The following is a 14,836-nucleotide window of genomic DNA, read 5'->3' as shown; positions in this document are numbered from 1 at the left end:
GCAACCCTAAATACAGGCCGTTCGCATAGTCCAGGTGAGATGTAATCAATGCCTGGACTATAGTTTTCCTGGTGTCACTAGGGAGATAGGTGATGAATTTCCTAATCATCCTGATCTTGGAAAAACAAGCGGCTGAAACGGTCTGTATTTGGTTGCTAAAAGAAAGATTTGAGTCCCACTTGACCCCTAGATTTTTTACAGAGTCCTTAGGGACAGGGGGAAGGCTAAGTTCCTGTGGCCACCAGAGAGTTGCATCAAGAGGGGAGGGTTGATGGAAAAAGAGAACCTCCGTTTTCGCCGCATTCATGCGGAGGCAGTTATGGTCCATCCATTTTGAAATGTCCCGCAGACAATCCTTCAGAGGATCAAAAGTAGTCTGCGTGGCACTCTCATAGGAGAAAAGCAGCTGAATATCATCTGCATAGGAAGTAGCTATGATGCCCGACCTAGCAATGAGTTCAGCCAGAGGAGAAAAATAGACATTGAACAATAGTGGGCTCAAAGCCGAGCCTTGAGGGACACCCCATTTCAGGGTACGGCTAACAGAGGTAAAAGGGTGAGTAGAGAGTGCCTGGGTGCGATTAGACAAAAAAGAGGTCAGCCACTCCAGGGCCTTCCCCTGAATGCCCTTCGACCGAAGACGGTCAATCAGGATGGGGTGAGAGACGGTGTCGAATGCTGCCAACAAGTCGAGCAGCACCAGCACCGCTCTGGAACCCCCATCCAGTTTCCACCGCACAGAGTCGGCCATTTCTATAAGGGCAGACTCAGTGCTATGGCACTTTCTAAAACCATGTTGGGATTCATGAAGTAGGCCGTGGGATTCAAGAAAACCTGCCAGTTGTTGCTGAGCTAGCTTTTCAAGGACCTTGGCAGGGGCTGGGAGCAGAGAAATGGGTCGATAGTTCACCGGCTCATTAGGATCTGTATTAGCTTTCTTTAAAATCCGGACCAGTTGGGCATGTTTCCAAGACTCCGGGAAAATTCCGGTTTTGAGCGAGTCATTCCAGATGTAGTTGAGGAAGGGATTAAGAAAAGAGGCCAATAATTTATATTGCTTGGCTGGCCAAGGGTCAAGTGGTGAGCCGGAGCGGCATCTAGACAGTTCCATCAGTGAGTGTTCCAGTGAGATTGCCTCAAAGTCTGAAAAGGTGGAAGAAGACTCGATGCGGTCAGGTAAAGGCGTATCACTCCCTAGATCATTATTCTTGGGGAAGGTGTCATAGATCTTCGCGATCTTGTCTTCAAAGAAGTCAGAGAGGCGGGAGCAAAGGGCCTGAGAGACTGGAAGACACTGTTTAAGAGCCAAGGGATCTGTGAAAGTCTTCACTGTGTTAAAAATTTCCCTTGCCGAGCCATGCGCTCTATTAATTTTCTCCTCCAGGTAACGTTTTTTATGCTCAATTATTTTCCTACGGTATTCTTTGAGGGCCATTTTATATTTACATTTTGTGTCAATAGAATAGGATGACCTCCACCGGCGCTCCAACAGCTTACAAGAAGATTTATATTTCCGAAGCTCGTCGGAGTACCATGGGGCGGAGGGAGCTGCTCGAAAGGTTTTAATCGGTCGCATAGGAGCGAGCGAGTCAATAGCAGAGGTGACCCAGCAGTTGAGGTTAGTCAGGTGTGAATCTAAATCAGGGGCGTCTTTGGGAGTGGTATTTACAAGATGTAGGGCAACACTGTCAGGGGAGATCTTACTCCAATTACGTCCTACCGCCTTAGGGGGAATTCTAGGTCTCACATGCTGGCAAAGATGAATAGCAAAAGGGATAAAAAAAGTGGTCCGACCAAATCACCCGATAGGGATCCTCAATCAGGATGTTTGAGAAATTCGAGCAAACAAGATCAAGAGTATGACCAGCTTTGTGCGTAGGTTGAGAAACCAATTGGCTTAATCCAGCATCTTTTAAAGTAGAAAGAAAGTTAAGGCAAAGCTTGTCAGAAGAGTCCTCTGCGTGTAAATTTAGGTCTCCTAGTAAAGTAAAATTGGCATAGCGTAGGCTAGCCTGAAGGACATAGTCCAAAAATGTAGCCAAGTAGGAAGCCTTAGATTTAGGAGGGCGATAGACCAGTAGCCCTGTCAGTGTGGTGTGTTCAGCTAATTTAATACAAAAGGGAAGGGCTTCAATCAGTTCAATTTGTGTGTAAGGGAAGGAAGAGATCGTCCATTGGGATCTATAAATAATAGCTACCCCACCTCCCCGATTGCGACCCGCTCTATTGGCGCATAGGATATTATATTCCGGGGGAATGGCCAGGCATAAAGACGGATTAGATTCATCCTCCAGCCATGTTTCCGTAAGAAAAAGTAAATCCCAGTTATTGTCCATCAGAGACTGGGCGATATTGAGAGAATGTTTAGGCAGGGAGCGACAATTAATTAGGTCAGCCTTCATAGAGAAATTGCTAGTGTCTTTAGGGGCCTGAGACGGCGGCTGATCAAAGGGGCACGGGACCAATGTGTCATTCAGCATATTGCAAGGTATGCCCAACTCTGGATATAGGGCTAAGTCCCTTTGAAGAGAAACAGTGAGAGCACAGCATTTGTGTTGTATCGAAAAGAGAGACTCCTTACTATATGTTTTGAAGCATGATGTTGGGGTTTCCACAGAGTACCTGGCCTCGGCCACGTCCTGATCGCGGACGGGCGCAGACGGGCAGGACTCTGGCACGACTCCGGCGCAGATCCGGCGCGTCCGCTGACCGCGTACGCTGCGCGGAGACATGACCGTTGCCTTTTGTGCTGGTGACTGGACGCTTCCCCTACCCAAAATGGCCGCCGCGCTTCTGCCGATTCGAGGGAGAGCCTCCCAGCCCCAAAATCGACCGAGGTAGGCTCAGGGAGCAAGGCAGTGCGGGGAAAAACAATTTAGGTAGGATACCACGTCGAGTTTGAAATTATGAGCAGATTAAAACGATGTGCAATGTGCAAAGAAATCAAGCGCTTTATTTAAAATACGGCGATAATAGAGGCAATAAAGTATATAAAATGGTCACAGACTCACAGCGCACAACAACCTCCCGGCTTCCGCCTCAGGAGGGACTCACACACTCACTCAGAAAGGGCAAAACCTTGCGAGGGGAGTGCCTTTTATGCTGGTGACTGGACGCTTCCCCTACCCAAAATGGCCGCCGCGCTTCTGCCTTTTCTTTCTTAAATACATTACAAAAAGTGTCTAGTAGAGTCCTTTTGAGACAGGGAGGCATAGGCAGCCTTGCCTAGGGTAAGGTATTGTATTGTATATCGATTTGTAGAGCGCGATTGCTGCCCAACGGGCGTCCAAGCGCTGAGGATGCAGACAGAGTAGGGAGGTACGGCGGGAGTTAGGACAGGGATTAGGTCAGGGTGGACCTAGCAAACAGAAGAGTCTTTAATTGTTTGCGGAAAGATTGCAGGTTGGGATTGCATCTAAGTTGAAGAGGGAGTGAATTCCACAGTTTTGAGGCATTCAAAGCGAACATTCTGCCTCCAGTTCTAGCTCTTTTAACTTTGGGACCACGGCCAAAAAGGCTTCGGTGGAGCGTAGATTCCTACTTGGGTGATAGCGGGTGACTAGATTGTCATTTATTGCTGGACCTGTTTTCCAGAAGGCATGATGTGAAATACATAGTGCCTTAAAAGCCACTCGCTGCTTCACCGGTAGCCAGTGTAGACTTTTTAGTCCAGGTCTGGCTGACTGCGTACGTGGAATGTTAAGCAGGGTACGGGCTGCGCAGTTCTGCACAACCTGTAACTTCCGTAGAGTCAGTTCTGGGGCTCCCACGTAGAGGGCGTTATTGAAATCCAACCTGGACTGCACCAGGCCTTGTACTGCCACCTGTTTGGCCTCCATTGGTAAAAGAGGCAGAACTTTTCTGAGTGTTCTGAGCAGGCCAAAACACGTGGCAGATAACTTGGTGGCCTGGTGAGTGAAGGTAAGATTTTTGTCCAACCAAATTCCCAGGCTCTTTACGCTCTCTTTGGGGATGGGGGGCGTACCCAGACATAAAGGCCATAAGGAGGTAAAAGGTACTGGAGAAGCTGGGCCCAAGAGCATGACCTCAGTCTTATCTCCATTGAGTTTTAAGGAGGAGGCTGTCATCCAGCCTTTAACCTCCTCCAGACATTTCATCAAACCTGACGAATTTTGCCTGATGCCCTCCTGCGTCAATGAAACCACTAGCTGGGTATCGTCCGCATATGATATGATCTTAATACCATGCGGTTCGACGATCCCAGCGAGCGGTTTCATGTATATGTTGAACAACGCAGGGCTCAAGGAGGAACCCTGCGGGACCCCACAGCTCAAAGATTTGCTGGCTGACACTGTGTCCCCGTCAAAGATCTGGAACAATCTGTCAGTCAAAAAAGAGTCAAACCACCTCAGTGCATTGCCTGTTACCCCGATGTCAAGGAGACGGTTCAGTAAGGTGGTATACCTGACCGTATCAAAGGCAGCACTTAGGTCAAGGAGGATCACTGCCACTGATCCTCCTTGATCCAGTATCCTCTGTGACTCTTCAGTGACTGCCAGCAGCGCAGTCTCAGTTCCATGCCTAGGTCTGAAGCCTGTCTGGGTCATATCTAGTAGTAGATTATTCTCTAGGAACTGAATCAGCTGGGTGTTTATGTATTTTTCCAGAATCTTACTTGCCCAGGGGAGCAATGAGATGGGGCGGTAATTAGCGTGATCTTCTGGGTCAAGATTTGGTTTTTTTAATAATGCCCGTACCATGGCTCTTTTGCAAACGGCGGGCAAAGTACAAGATGAAATCGAGGAATTTTAAAGTTCCAGAATTACGGGAAAAGTGGTTGGGCTTGACCGCAACATAATCTCCGGTGGAGCAGGATCGCGTGGCGAGCCGGATTTGACTTGCCGAGCCAGCCTGTTCAGGGTGTCGAGGTCTAGATGTGGGAAATATTCTAAGGTTGGTTGGCCTGGGAGAACAGGGTTTGTCGAGGGTGCTTCCTCCGCACCTCCAGAATTTGAGGTTGCTGTCGAGAAAGAGGAATAAATCCGAGAGACTTTATTGTGGAAAAATTCCGCTAGCTCATTGCACTGATCTTGCGTTTTTGGCAGAGGTGCAGGTGTATTTAATATAGTGCATTGAAAAATTTCCCTAGGTTTGGACTTGGCTTCCATGATTTTGTCTGCAAAGTAGGCAGCCTGGGCCTTCCTTACCCCTTCTCTATAGGCCTTGATTGCTTCCCTATATTGCAACTTTTTCTCCGGTAGGGAATCTAGACGCCATGCTCGTTCTCGTTTCCTGCATAGGCGTTTTTGTTCCCTTAGGGTATCTGAGAACCAGGGTGCTGATTTCTGCAGTCTTTTTGATATGAATTTCCGACAGGGAAGAATAGTCTCCAGTGAGTTTGTAATCCAGCCCTCATAATCCCTGTTCGCCAGATTGGGGTCTGTGTGGAGGGATGGGCGGGTGGATTCTAAGTTCCTGCACCACTCTTCCACAGGAAGTTTTGGCCAATTCCTCATAGCTTTTACTTGGGGAACAGGCATGGAGGGTTTGCTGGTGACCCAGGTCAACGGGATTAAAAAGTGATCGGACCAGGGGAGGGAAATGGGATGATCCACCATCAGCTGGGAACAGTTGCTAAAAATTGGGTCAAGTAAATTGCCTTTTTCATGGGTAGGGGCTGTGACCCGCTGAGTTAGCTGTAAGGCTGCCAGGTCGTCAGTTAGTTCCATAGCAATATGGTCTATGGAAGAATTAAAATGAAAATTAAGATCTCCCAACATGGTATAATTAGCTAGGGCCATGGCTCGTTTAGCTATAATGACGGGAAGAGATTTATGGAACAGTTTGGCCGGCTCAGGGGGACGGTATATTAGAGTGCCAGAGAAGGAGCTGTTAGCAGTAAATTCGATGCTAAAAGCTAGGCTCTCGCATTCCGGGATGGTTTCAGTCGTAATGCGGCACTGGTACTTGTCTTTCAAAATAATAGCCAGACCTCCTCCTCTACCCTCTGTCCGGTCCAATCTATGGATTTGAAAACCCGGGGGTAAGGCGGAGATTATGTGTGGCTCTGAATGGGGGTTGAGCCAGGTTTCTGTCAAAAAGACGGCGTCCGGCTTGCGCTCCTCAAGTAGTAGAGCGATTTGTGTACTATGTCTCGGGAGCGATCTACAATTTAATAAACACATATGGTATTCCTGCGTCGTGGATAGTGCTGTGGTTTTATAAAAGGAGTGTTTACATCCAGGGCAGTGGGGGGGAAGGTCGGCTGGTGCATAGATGTGTGCACAGTGAACAGCCGCCCTAGCCCCAATGTTGTGGATGTCTAATGAGCTGTATGTCCTGACCTGGGATATGTGGGGGCCAGGGATTGTGGCCCCTGGTCCCGGTTGGGCGCGGACGGGCGCAGACGGGCTTGCCTTTGGCGCGACTTTGGCGCGCCGCCGGAGCGCTCGCCGCGCGCGTCCGCTGCGCGTTCGCCAAGCCAGTGTATTTGGCCCCAGTGCCCCGGAAGTGGTGGGGGGAGGGGGAGGAGTCGAGCCCAAGGTCCACCCTCCGTTCGATCGGCACTTGCCGCGACGGACCGGGGTGCAGGGCAGCTCCAGGTGACAGCGGGTGAGTAGATAAAACTTTAAAATTGTTTAAAACAATTGTGAGCAACAACATACAGACAAGCGTCCTGCGAACCGCAACTCAGCCGTACTAGCAGTACTCTGCTGCATCCGCTGCGCGTTCGCCAAGCCGGTGTATTTGGCCCCAGTGCCCCGGAAGTGGTGGGGGGAGGGGGAGGAGTCGAGCCCAAGGTCCACCCTCCGTTCGAACGGCACTTGCCGCGACGGACCGGGGTGCAGGGCAGCTCCAGGTGACAGCGGGTGAGTAGATAAAACTTTAAAATTGTTTAAAACAATTGTGAGCAACAACATACAGACAAGCGTCCTGCGAACCGCAACTCAGCCGTACTAGCAGTACTCTGCTGCATCCGCTGCGCGTTCGCCAAGCCGGTGTATTTGGCCCCAGTGCCCCGGAAGTGGTGGGGGGAGGGGGAGGAGTCGAGCCCAAGGTCCACCCTCCGTTCGATCGGCACTTGCCGCGACGGACCGGGGTGCAGGGCAGCTCCAGGTGACAGCGGGTGAGTAGATAAAACTTTAAAATTGTTTAAAACAATTGTGAGCAACAACATACAGACAAGCGTCCTGCGAACCGCAACTCAGCCGTACTAGCAGTACTCTGCTGCATCCGCTGCGCGTTCGCCAAGCCGGTGTATTTGGCCCCAGTGCCCCGGAAGTGGTGGGGGGAGGGGGAGGAGTCGAGCCCAAGGTCCACCCTCCGTTCGATCGGCACTTGCCGCGACGGACCGGGGTGCATGGCAGCTCCAGGTGACAGCGGGTGAGTAGATAAAACTTTAAAATTGTTTAAAACAATTGTGAGCAACAACATACAGACAAGCGTCCTGCGAACCGCAACTCAGCCGTACTAGCAGTACTCTGCTGCATCCGCTGCGCGTTCGCCAAGCCGGTGTATTTGGCCCCAGTGCCCCGGAAGTGGTGGGGGGAGGGGGAGGAGTCGAGCCCAAGGTCCACCCTCCGTTCGATCGGCACTTGCCGCGACGGACCGGGGTGCAGGGCAGCTCCAGGTGACAGCGGGTGAGTAGATAAAACTTTAAAATTGTTTAAAACAATTGTGAGCAACAACATACAGACAAGCGTCCTGCGAACCGCAACTCAGCCGTACTAGCAGTACTCTGGTGCAGCCCCTATGCACTCCAAGCTATATTTCAAAGTCAACACATGCATGACTTCTTTGCCACAATATTGTCACATGAATTGCTACAAGAGTTTCTTGAGCTTCTTTGATCCAGTAGCTTGGCATTTCAAAAAGTGGAAATAACATGTCTTGCTGTGAACCAAGAAGAATCCAGCAGAGAAAGGCAGAATCTGAAAGTTTTCCAAGCACATTATTTATTTGGGGATTTAAGAATGTGCAGCACAAGCTGGACATTCAGGATAAAATGTGGGGTTGGGAAGCTCTAAGGAGCGGCAAAAGGGGAAACAATCACATGAGCAGGCTGAAGTGGATGAAATATGTTGTGGAGTTTTCTCAAGTCATGAAAATATTTTGGATATAATAAAGTGATCAGTGTAATGTCTCACATTTAGTATAGCGATATATGCACAAGGTTTATGACTTGAGTAACGCACTGCATCAAGAAGTAATAGAACAAAATAATGACACATTTGCCAAGTCTAGCTGTAGAGGCAGAGAAGGGATGCAGGCTAGTGTGAATTCGGAAGGGCATACAGTTATCAAGACAATACAGAATGCACTGCAAGCCATATTAGACAATTTTAAGGTGTATGTGGCCTTCGTGACCTGATGGGTACAAACCACGCAGAGTGAGAGGCATGAAACTCACGGGGCTGAACAGCTCGTTGGTGAGACCCAGATAATTGTGAAGGGCCAGGAATGTCACTCGCTGCAACCGCACCATAATGATCTGAAAAAGACAAGAACAACTGGTAGGAGGTGGGCACCAAAAACAAAATACATATGGCAAGGAAAAGTTATTTTTGCTCAGCTTATGTCACTTGTTTTCCAGACTCAAGAGGCACCTCAAGACATTTGTTTAAAGTGTGGTACAGTTACGCACTATTTAAACCAGAATTCTGCACATATTAAACATTGCACATGTAACAAGATTAGTGTAAACGTGTTATGATGATGTAAAATCAAATAAAAGGAGCAGTAAAAGTTCTGTTCCTTAGGGATGACCAAACAGTCTTCTAACAAATGATTTCTACCACCAATTTAGGAGTTCATACTAAGTACATGTTTGAAAATAACACTGAAAAAAACAAGGAAAAGCCACAGATGTCCTTCAAGGGTTTTAATGGAGAGGACAATTGGTTTGGAATACGTTAGTAGGCCTTTCCCACAATGCTATGTGCGTGGAAAATGTCCCTTTTCTATGAAGATTCATTTCTAGAGGCACCTGCACATTGGGAAGGAGATAACATTAGACCTTTTCAGAACCGGGGACTGAAACTCTCCATACACTCTGAAAAATTGATAAACCAGAACCACCTGTGCATCTATTATAAAGGGTCAACAAGAGATTCCAACTCTGCCTCTTGTAGGTCTCTGGTTTGAGCAAATCCACCAAAGTGTATGGGGCTACGTTCTCTGTCTGGCCCAGATTACAATCTAAGCCTCTTCTCTCAACTACTTCTAAGACCCTAAAAACACTATTTACATCACACCAAGGGCTATGTCATAAGTCAGATCCTCTGCTGCATTCCTATTCTTCAACTCTCAATGCTTACATATTCTAGAAGAACCTGGACATCTGGATTATCATACCATGTGAACTTTAAAACACTCGCTCCCTTAGAAATACAGAGGAACCTGGACAGTAATATCAGCACCACTCCATTCTATAGTTTGGTTTATCAATCTAATTTAGATTAAAAGCACCAAGTACTTTTAATATGAGAACACCCAATGAATTCATAGTCTAAGAGTCTGATTAATAACCTTGATAAAATGATTTAATGCTGCAAGTTCAAGCTCAATAAATGAGAATTGCAATCCAAGTCAGACCGTTCAAGCTCAATAAATGGGAAATGAGTACTGCAAGTTGAAACCATATACTTTCACTTAATACAATTACTATTAGTAAACCATTTGACATGCATGTCTATATAGAGAAGACAGAGCCAAGAAACTGTAAATCTATGTTTTAGCACGCTATACAATAAAGTCAGATGGATAACTTAAATAATCTTGTTGAAAAGTTCCACTCACCTGGACAACACGCACAAGGCTCTCTGGATACTTTTCAAAGATCGCTGAGAAAGCTTCCACCGGTAACCGCAAGACGGTCGATACTTCCGCAGCTCGAGCAGTCACGGTCCTGTAAGGCCTTTGGTGACCCTGTGCATGAAAACAGCAGAGTTTGAAGAGGACTGCAGCATCATGTCCAAGGACTGTATCATTACACAGACTTAGTGTCTTCTGCACTTGCTGAACTAAGTTGCTAGAAGTATAAATCTCACATGAATCTGGCCAAAAACTGGGCTCAGCCTTGGCATTGCATGGTGTGCAAAGATGTTGGATGCAGCCAGCAGATCATATAAATGTCCTTGCACTAGGGCCCTGTTCTATGTTTGCCAACAGCAAGTGTGTTAAACAAACCTCAATGTATTTCAAACGCCCCCTTTGCTAGGCCCTCCAGTTACAGCATCTTCCTCATAATCTAATCAGTAGAACTACCTTATCCTCACTCTTTAAGCATCAGCTATTCGCCTGTGCAATGAACAAAGGCCGGGTCATTCTCTCATCCTCTTGTTTGACGAGGCAGCTACTGGCAATTTAAAGCTGGTGTCTGCTATAGACAAGCTCTATCAGACCCTGCAGCAGATTCACTGCTCAGAGCATGGGAGTCCTCAGAACATATACCAAATATTCTGCAGACAGCTCAATTTTAACAACTTGAGGTTAATATTTCCATTAACTACTATCAGTTCAGCCTTGTATGGACCACAAAAGGAATGAAAGGGTAAAACCCAGTCAAGAACTAAATGTAGTATAATGGGACTGGCTTTGTATCTAGAACCAAGCCTTTGGTTTTAAAATGATTAGTTTCCAAATCAGAGTCAAGACTTAATGTGAATTTTGAATGTAGAGTGAAAGCACTGGAATAACCACTGTGTTGCGTAATTGCTGTTAGGTCTCAGCAACTGGTACTTTCTAGTGCGAGGACCTTAAAAAATGAAATTCTAAATTGTCCCAGCCACAGCTATGATCCCCGTGCCTTGAGAGTAAACCATCAAACGCGCGGTGTGCAGAGTAAACATTTTGCTACACGTATGTCCGCACCAGTTCAAGCATTTCCTCTTTTGCTTTTTGCTTTCTCAGCTTCAGTGCCTTACACAGCTCTAGGCTAGTTACAGAAGTATGGTTGCAGAGTCACTGAGTGCTGATGCCACCAATGAGGCAAGACAAGCATGACTAGGTAAGCTACCAACAGTCAATGGATGGAGGGCCAGATCTGCACATGCCAACACCCTATCAGAAGACATCTGTAGATTAAAGCCTCAATCATATCTCTTACTGTGATCACGTCCAGGATACTGAGCAAACTGTGGACGCTGTCCCCGGGGTACACCTCCTTTACCACTGCTTCTTTCCCGTCCTAGTGGAGAGAGAAGATATAGGATAAGGCTAGACACTACCTTTGATTGAAAAAGCATTCAGTATCCATTGTATTGAGGAGCTACAAAGGAATGGCTAAGAAAAAGACTTATGTGAAAAGAACATCTTATTTTAAAATTGGTGCTGCATAGCCACTGACCATCTCAAACCACGGAATGTATTTTCGGATTACCATAGATATGAAGATATTTGTTAGTAACAATGTAATGCACTTTCTGAGTCTATTCACTCCAATCACTAATGTTTTCCTATGGTACTAGTGAAGATACTGCATTAGTATAATGAGAGCTGTGTCTCTAATGATCTAAAAAAAATAACAAATATATAAAGAACAAGTCAAGCTAAATGTACTGATCTATTATAATTGCAGCACGTGTAACAGTGATAGCTCAGCTGAGTGCAGCAGTCGGAAAAAAACAACAAATGACCCCCCACCCCAAAAAAAAAGATTTCATTACACTGGAAAAATGTGATTCAACACTCCTTCACCACAGGGATTTACATTTCTCAAATATCTTTAAAAACATAAAAAATAAAATACCAAGGAATACCACAATAAATCTTTGTAATCAACTATCTACACAGCTAGCACCTAGACCTGTCAAAGCAACACTGAACCCTCGTCCACACAGGAGAGGAACGTTGGCGCCATCAGCTATTTAAACAGACTTTTTATGCTGAAACAAAGTTGAGGAAGAAGGGGAAGTGGAAACTGGGTTTAGCCATACATCAAGCGAAAAACAAAATCTGATTATTCAACTGGAATTGCCTAATCATGCTACTCCCTTCCAACCTCTGAAAAGATGGAGAGGACTCTAGTAAGAGCACATTTGGAATCACCACCACGCTGTCAAACGTCCACAAGAGAGATCAATGGAACTAAAAAGTAATAGTTATAAAGCAAAACTGCCATTCAAGATAGCCAACTGTCAGAAACACTTACAACGAGCACACACAAACACACTTCGACACATACAAACGTACACCCAACACACACAAATTTCCATCGCCAATGGAGAGCTAAACTTTTAAGCACAGTACTTGTCCTACTGTTTCACATGAAAGAGACTTAGAAAAGTACCCATACCGCAAGAATGCGCTCTCAAAGAAGAACCAGGATGTTAGGCACAGTATCATCCGAGACAGTGCCAAGAGCATAAGCAAGTTATCTCTAAAAAAAGACAAGAGTATGGCCAGTATTCCTGCAAGCACTTGCCAAGAGTGTAGATACAGTATCTCCAAAGGAAGCGCCAAGACTGTACGCATAGTAATAACCATGGAAGTGCCCAGAGTGTAAGCAAAAAAACTAAAAAAAGGCAGTACAGAAGACACAGTACTGCTGTAGGAAATGCCAAAAGTGAAAGTATATTCTATACGCGCACTATGCTTCTGCTAAAAAGGGTAAATCTAGATACAATATCCCACACGGAAGCGTCAAAAAGTAACCACAAAGGAAGCAATCAGAGTGTAGTACCCCCCAAAGAAACAGCAAGGCTGTAGCCCTAGTATCCCTCAAGGAAGTGCTAACACCGTATTTGGTACACTATCCTTCATGGAAACAGCAAGTAAACAGGCAAAGTAGCCCCCAAGAAAGCACCATGAGCACAGGTGCAGTAACCCCTCCAAGAAAGTGGCAACTACGTAGGCACAGTATCTTTCAGGAAATGCTAAGACTATAGTAGGCACAGTGTCCCCGTGAGGGAAACATCACTGTGCAGGCACATATGACATATCCCAAGAAGTGCAAGGCGGCAGGCACAGTATCCACCAAGGAAGCACAAAGAATCCAATCACAGTATCCCTTAAAGAGGAACTAAGTAACTAGACACCCCAAGACAGCGCTAAGACTCAGTAGGCACAGTACGGAATATGATTACCCATCTTGTTAGAATGAGCACTAAGTGTAAGGCTGCTGCACAGACCTTGCTTAATGGCGTCAGTAAGGAAGGCTTAAATTTGATCATGGCCACAAGGCTACAAGTCTAAAACTACCTACTTACAGGAGTATAAAGAGTACAATATATATCCCAAAGAAACACAAGGAAAGAGAGTAAACCTAATCCTCCTAAACCAAAGAACATTCAATAGCATGTGGTTAACAAACCCAACTAAGAGCGAACGGTGCATACACTAGAGACCTGACCTAAAAAGAGCCACTGGTGTGTGGAGAACTCTACCTCTCCTTGAAGAAGGATATAGGACCAAAAGTAAGAATTATTCTGCTGGCAAAGGATATGCCATTGCTGCCACAAACTTATAGCCAGCTAGGAGTTGGGAGTTTGAACACAATACCATGTGCACTCCTCAATGAGGAACAATGAACAGCAATACAACACTCCTCTCCCATCGAAGATCCAAGCTCATAAACACAATTCTCCCACTCAAGGAGGAGTCAGGAGCATATCTGCTAAGATAAGGATCAGTGCTGACACAATACATGTCCCCAACTGAAGACCCAGAGCATCTACATCATTTTCACCACACTAATGTAAATGGTAAGCGTGCTAGCACAATATCCTTCCTTAACTAAAGAGACGAGCATGGTAACGTAATTCTAACCAAAGCTGATGTAAAGGACAGGTAATCCAGCACAACATGCCCCATTCATCGAAGAGAGTGAATTGTTAACGGCACGTATGACTGCTAGCACAATACCCTCGCCCGCCTGCACAGTGTCAGCAGAGGCTATAATGTCAAACTGCACACCCCTAACTTGGATGGTAAGTATACTACTCGCCAAACTAAAGACAAAGCGACACTGAAAGCGCATCACCCTATCCAACAGAAGCGCTTAATGATCGCTCAGCAGAAGACAAGGCAAGAGTTCAAGCTAGCACAATACCCCAACTTAGAGACTAGTATCATGTCAGTATAATACTCACCAAGCAAGGACAAAGAAAGAGTGCCAACATGATACCTTTCGTTCCCAATGGAAGATGCCAAAATGTCAGCTTAACGCTCACACATCTGAGGACAAAACAAGAGTGCCTGCACCAACACCCAAAACAATGGAATGCATAAAGAGCCCAAAGTGTGTACCCTTCTCTTAAGTAAGGAGAGGATGGGTACAATATTAGTTATTACAATAGCAATGAGATGCATGCTGTGCAAAGATTTCAAGTACAAAGCAACAAGTATGAGCCAAAAGAATAAACACAATACTCCAACCCCACTCCAAGCAACAGTGGTGAGTGCGTAGTTCTAGGCTGCCCAGGGAACAGAAAACAATAACACAATATTCCCAGCCCACCAGAGAGTAAAGAATAACAGCACAATACCCCCTACCCATACAAGTAAGAGTGGAGAGAAACAGCAGTCCTGCTAGTTCAACGAGCCAGATAGAGAGTAAAATAACAGCACAACTCCCAGTCCACTCCGAGAAAGAGTGAAAAGAAACAACACTATCCTCCCAGCTCATCTTCCCTCCTAGGCCCATTCTTCTCTGGTCTTGAAATGTTTACAGTTCATTCCCTTAAAATATCAGCAGGGACGACACACAGACCAGTACTTTGAAGATATACAGCAGCAGTATGGAAGCAGCAATCCCTGGACACTGTCTGGACTGTCTGCAATACCTCAGTCCAGAGATACAGAAGCAGAAATGATATTGCTAATGGTCAGCAGGACAGATTTTGCTCAATTAGTGGCAGAGATGTGACTGATCCTT

The 14,836-nt window shown here is 46.1% G+C and overlaps 1 protein-coding gene across 3 annotated transcripts in view; it reads right to left on the bottom strand.

The window, feature by feature from the left end:
* PNPLA6 (patatin like domain 6, lysophospholipase) overlaps positions 1 to 14,836 on the bottom strand; it is a 259,016-nt gene that overhangs the window by 153,056 nt on the left and 91,124 nt on the right. For all 3 annotated transcript variants that reach the window (XM_085654362.1, XM_085654361.1, XM_085654363.1), the window contains exons 9-11: positions 11,069 to 11,149; positions 9,760 to 9,888; positions 8,372 to 8,452 (exon numbers count right to left, since the gene is read on the bottom strand). In XM_085654362.1, the coding sequence (XP_085510488.1) occupies positions 8,372 to 8,452; positions 9,760 to 9,888; positions 11,069 to 11,149 (291 nt within the window). The remainder of the gene's footprint in view (positions 1 to 8,371; positions 8,453 to 9,759; positions 9,889 to 11,068; positions 11,150 to 14,836) is intronic.

This window comes from Triturus cristatus, chromosome 4_1, assembly GCF_964204655.1.
Source record: "Triturus cristatus chromosome 4_1, aTriCri1.1, whole genome shotgun sequence".
Lineage (NCBI taxonomy): Eukaryota > Metazoa > Chordata > Amphibia > Caudata > Salamandridae > Triturus > Triturus cristatus.
Note: the sequence above shows the minus strand (reverse complement) of the source record. Positions and strands in the feature narration are given on the sequence as shown.